Source organism: Moschus berezovskii, chromosome 15 (genome assembly GCF_049115385.1).
Source record: "Moschus berezovskii isolate FMDL1 chromosome 15, NW_MosBer_1.0, whole genome shotgun sequence".
NCBI classification, from domain to species: domain Eukaryota; kingdom Metazoa; phylum Chordata; class Mammalia; order Artiodactyla; family Moschidae; genus Moschus; species Moschus berezovskii.
In genome coordinates this window covers 41,429,958-41,435,439 of record NC_142474.1, presented here as the reverse complement: position 1 = coordinate 41,435,439, position 5,482 = coordinate 41,429,958, and the positions used below count along the sequence as shown (strand labels likewise).

The 5,482-nt window shown below is 45.4% G+C and overlaps 1 protein-coding gene across 1 annotated transcript; it reads left to right on the top strand.

Moving 5' to 3' along the window:
- The first annotated feature begins 1,101 nt into the window (after positions 1-1,101).
- Positions 1,102-5,246, top strand: TUBAL3 (tubulin alpha like 3). The gene is made up of 3 exons (XM_055423817.2): positions 1,102-1,366; positions 2,071-2,223; positions 4,108-5,246. The coding sequence occupies exons 1-3, from the start codon at positions 1,342-1,344 to the stop codon at positions 5,043-5,045; spliced, it is 1,116 nt and encodes a 371-aa protein (XP_055279792.2). The 5' UTR covers positions 1,102-1,341; the 3' UTR covers positions 5,046-5,246.
- The last annotated feature ends 236 nt before the right edge of the window (positions 5,247-5,482 follow it).

Sequence of the window (5,482 nt, the reverse complement as noted above, 5' to 3'; positions counted from 1 at the left end):
GAGACCCCATGAATCACAGCACGCCAGGCCTCCCTGTCCATCACCAACTCCCGGAGTTCACTCAAACTCATGTCCATCGAGCTGGTGATGCCATCCAGCCATCTCATTCTCTGTCTTCCCCTTCTCCTCCCACCCCCAATCTCTCCCAGCATCAGAGTCTTTTCCAGTGAGTCCTTTAAATGCCACCAAAAAGTGAATGGTTAACTGTATTGGTTCTTGGTTTTTACACTTGCAAATAATGATACTGTGAATTCCACTCTGCCTAAATCTTTCCATTTTGGATTCTTTCTTTTGTAACTCATTTGCTTATGTCATTTGCCCATTTTTCTAATAGATATCTCAAGTATTTTTAAAATGATATATATAAAATTGCCTTATACATAGCTCTTATATATTAAGGGTTATACATAAATCCTTTTTATATATATCAACATTTTTGCCTATTATGGTATGGAGGTTTTGTATTTTTGGGTTGTTAAATCTCTAGCCTGTTTCCTTGGTGAAATTTGCTCTACTTTTAAGTTTAGAAATTCTTTCTTATTTAGAGCACATAAGAAAAGTGAAATCTCAAGATATGAAATGATGACATCTTTAATTTACTGCAGTGGGTTTTAATATGTATCAGGCTGTACATCAATTTTGGTTTTATTCCTTTCCAATAACAAATTTTTTTCTGGGTGAGTAAGCTTGATTTGATTCATATATAGTATGTCTTAACTCATTCTTAGCTCATCACACAATAGGTGCTTAATCTATGTTCCTTGAACTAGAGTCCTTGATTCACTTGTTCCTTTTCTTTTTTTTTTTTTGGCTGTATCACACAGCATGTAGGATCTTAGTTCCCTAACCAGGGATAGAACCCATGCCCCCTGCAATGGAGGTGTGGAGTCTTAACCTCTGGACCACCAGGGAAGTCCAGTTCAGTCATTCCTGAAGCTTACCTGTACCCTCGTTTCTGGTTTCCATGACACAGCTTTCATTAGCCTTATCATCAAGTTCTCTTGCTGGCATAGGCTAGCCTGGTTTCTGTCAGTCATGAGCAGACATGCTGAGTAATGTAGTTCATGTTGTCACATTAGGAAGAGGCACACAGTTGTAACTTCTTACTATGGCTCATTTCAGAGGGAGTGCCTGTCTATCCACATTGGCCAAGCCGGCGTCCAGATTGGGGGTGCTTGCTGGGAGCTCTATTGCCTGGAACATGGAATCCAGCCAGATGGTGTTGTTCTCGGTGGTGGTCAGGATCCACTGGCACCTGCTAAAACAGAGCCCACGGGTGCATCTTTCGATTCCTTCTTTTGTGAGACCAGAGCTGGAAAGTATGTGCCTAGAGCACTTTTCATGGACCTGGAGCCTACTGTCATAGGTAATGTACATTCCAGTGTGCTTAACCAGGTCCACAACCCAAACAAACAAGTACAGAGACTGGCATGACTAGCTGTGGGCCTGGGAACTCCAAGAACTGTCCACAGTCACCAGGAGCTGGGGAGAGGCAGGGGGCGGTTTCTCCATCAGAACCTCCAGAAGGAGCCAACCCCTCCAATGCCTGGACGTTGAACTCTGGCCTCCTGAACTATGAGACCATAAACCTCCCTTGGTTTTGTTTGTAAATTAATTTATTTTATTTTTGGCTATGCTGGGGCTTTGTTGCTGTGCTCAGGCTTTCTCCCATTGCGGTGAGCGGGGGCTACTCTCTAGCTTTGGTGCATGGGCTCAATTGCTCTGTGACATGTGGAATCCTCCTGGACCAGGGATCGAACCTGTATCTCCTGCATTGGCAGGAGGTTTCTTATCCACTGCACCACCAGGGAAGCCCAGCCTCCCCTGTTTTAAGACACCAAGTTTGTTGTAATTTGTTAGGGCAGGTCCGATAAACTAATAAAGAGTGGGATGATGGAAAAATGTGCTTTCCATTTACGTGGGAATAATTACACCTTTTCCTATACTAAAAAAACCAATTGGGCAGTTTAAATTCATTTCTTTCTATGATATTGGTGGATAGAAAGGGGGCTGGGCACGAGTTAGGGGTAGGATGGAGTGGGTTGCGCTGACCTCCTTTCCCCTCTGCAGACGGGGTGCGTGCAGGCAGCTACCGCTCACTCTTCCACTCTGAGCAGCTCGTCACTGGAAAAGAAGATGCTGCAAACAACTACGCCCGAGGTCGCTACTCTGTGGGGCCGGAGATCCTCGACCTGGTGCTGGAGAGGATCCGCAAGCTGGCAAGTGGCTCCCTTCTCCTTCCAGGGCCATTCAGAGTGCCTGGGGTCCCTGGGTACCCGTCTAGCCAGCACCAGCACTTTCTCCCTCCCCTTCATCACTCAGCTTCTACCCTGAAGCCTCCCGCACGCACATGCGCATGCGGCACGGCTAACCTTCTTTACTAGGAAGGGGAGAAGCCTCACACTTACTCCACGGACCCGGTCAACTCCTTTGTTTCTTTTTCCTTTTCCCATGCATGAAGAAATGTTTTATTTCATTTCCCGCTCTGCTTTATTGAGATGTAATTGACATATGGAGTGGAGTGTGTTAGTTGCTCAGTCCTGTCTGACTCTTTGAAACCCCATGGACTGTAGCCCACCAGGCTCTTCTGTCCATAGAATTCTCCAGACAAGAACACTGGAGTGAGTTGCCATTCCCTTCTCCGCGGGATCTTCCCGACGTAGGGATTGAACCCAGGTCTCCCACATTACAGGCAGATTCTTTACCATCTGAGCCACCAGGGAAACACTGTGTAAATTTAAGGTGTACAGCAAGATGATTTAATTCATATTATCAGATATACATATATATTATCAAATGATCACCACCATCAGGATAGTTAAGACATCTATCCCTCACGTAATTACCTTTTTTTTGTGTGGTGACAGCATTTAAGATCTATTCTCTAGGACTTCCCTCGCAGTCCAGTGTAACCACTGGACTTCGCCTTCCAATGCAGGGGATGGGGTTTGATCACTCCTCAGGGAGCTAAGATCTCACATGCCTCTCAGCCAAAAAAACCCAAAACATAAAATGGAAGTAATATTGTAACAAATTCAATAAAGACTTTAAAATGGTTCACATTAAAAAAAAATCTTTAAAAAAGAAAAGATCTATTCTCTTAGTAGCTTTCAAGTATACTATACAATGCTGTTAACTACAGTCATTATGCTGTACGTTAACCCCCCAGAACTTATTAATCTTATAACTGGAAGTTTATACGCTCTGGCCACCAGCATCTCCCCTTTCTCTTCCACCACCCCCACCCTCTGGCAACTACTATTCTACTCTCTGTTTCTATAAGTTTGGCCTTTTTCGATTCCACATGTCAGTGAGATGATTCAATAGTTGTCTTTCTCTGTCTGACTTATTTCACTTTGCTTAATTGCCCATGAGGTCCATCCATGTTGTCACAAACGGCAGGATTTCCTTCTTTTAAACAACTAGCCACTGTCTACTCTTGCTTCTGCTGACTCATGACTTGTCTGGTTATCAGAGACTTCCCTCTAAAACTTGTCATTTTCCAATAGTGACCATGAGTTGTAAAGTTAACAGGAGGCACATCCTCCCTGGAGATCAGTTTCTCTATTTTTTACTGACAGTGAATTCTTCTTTAAAATCCTGTCTGGAGAATCCTCTGTCTAGTAAATATTTTGGTGTTTGGCATCATCTTTAGAGAATACAGTGCTTTTTTACACCAGCATAGTAGATTGGGTTACAAAAGTGACAGATATTTCATCTACTGAAGGGTGGTAGTGGGGAACTATATTGCTTCAATATTTTGCTTGTCATTTTCTTCATTATTGATAAACACCTTACTTTAGCTCACATATACATTTATATACTCATATACATATATTTTAGCTCACATACACGTACATACATAGAGGGCAGCAAAAGACAGTTGAATGTTTATGCCCAGCTCATAACAAAACTCTAAAGCATTTCCCTCACTCCAGAAGTGACTGCTCAAGTATGTTTCAAAGTAGACATGTCTGTGATGGTGATAACAATGGTAAACCAGAACTTTCTGTTTTTGGGTACTGGCTGTGTCCCACAGTTGCCACTGCTTCTGGGTTTATTTGGCTGAATTCTCATTTCTCATTTATGAATACTTTCCCCAGGCAGAACACTGCAGTGGACTTCAGGGGTTTCTGATCTTCCGAAGCTTTGGAGGAGGCACTGGGTCGGGATTTACGTCTCTCTTGTTGGAGCAGCTCTCCGTAGAATACAGTGGGAAGACTAAATTGGAGTTCTCTGTCTACCCAGCCCCCAGGATCTCAACCGCTGTAGTGGAGCCTTACAACTCCATCCTCACCACCCACCCCACCATAGAGCACGTGGACTGTACCTTCCTGGTGGACAACGAGGCCATCTACAACATCTGTCATGGCAAACTTGACCTTGAACGCCCCTCTTATGCCAGCATCAACAGGCTGATCAGCCAGGCAGCATCTTCCATCACTGCCTCCCTCCGGTTTGAAGGCATCCTGAACGTGGACCTGATCGAATTCCAGACCAACCTGGTGCCTTACCCGCGGATACACTTTCCAGTTACCAGCTTCGCCCCCATCCTGTCCGCCGACAGCACCCACCACCAGGAACCCTCTGTGTCAGACATCACAGCTGCATGCTTTGAGCCCTCCCACCAGCTAGTCAGGTGTGACCCTCGCCTGGGAAAGTATGTGGCCTGCTGCCTGCTCTACAGAGGGGATGTGGTCCCCAAGGAGGTGAATGTGGCGATTGCGGCCACAAAGTCGAGGAACTCTGTTCAGTTTGTAGACTGGTGTCCGACTGGATTCAAGGTGGGCATCAATGATCGACCCCCTCGGGAGGTTCCAGGAGGGGACCTGGCAGAGGTCCAGCGGGCGGTCTGTATGCTGAGCAACAGCACGGCGGTCGCAGAGGCCTGGGCCCGTCTGGGCCACAAGTTTGATCTTATGTTCGCTAAGAGGGCGTTTCTGCACTGGTACATCAGGGAGGGCATGGAGGAAAGCGAGTTCGGAGAGGCCAGGGAGGACTTGGCAGTCCTGGAAAAGGATTATGAGGAAATGGGAAGTCTCTGATACAGATCTGACCAGTGACAATGAACGCCGAGTTGAAGTGTTACTCTTTATGTTTCAAGGCTGGAGTTCCCTCGATGAGAAGAAAAAGGAAATTAAGTCAAGCAAGACCCCAAGTTCCATGCTCAATCAAATGGGGGTCAACATTAACAGTAAGCCCGGACTTCCCTGGTGGTCCAGTGGTTAAGAATCCTCCAGCCAATGCAGGGGACACAGGTTTGATCTCTGATCTGGGAAGATCCCACATGTCACGGAAAATAAATAATTAAACAAATAAAATTCCAACAATGTACCATTTTGCCTGTTTTTAGCTCACATTGTTGTTGCCACAGAGGACAATGACTGCAGTTTGGTGGAAATGATGTTTATAAACACACATTTTTCACCGTGCTCTCACACACTCCAATCAAGCTAGACAGCTTGCCCCTTCCCACGTGTTT

Excerpts from the sequence above, each read along its gene's own strand:
- TUBAL3 (XM_055423817.2), top strand. The coding sequence starts at position 1,342 with ATGGACCTGGAGCCTACTGTCATAG. Across the intron at positions 1,367-2,070 it reads CCTGGAGCCTACTGTCATAG|ACGGGGTGCGTGCAGGCAGC; the intron begins GTAATGTACATT and ends TCCCCTCTGCAG. Across the intron at positions 2,224-4,107 it reads GAGGATCCGCAAGCTGGCAA|AACACTGCAGTGGACTTCAG; the intron begins GTGGCTCCCTTC and ends TTCCCCAGGCAG.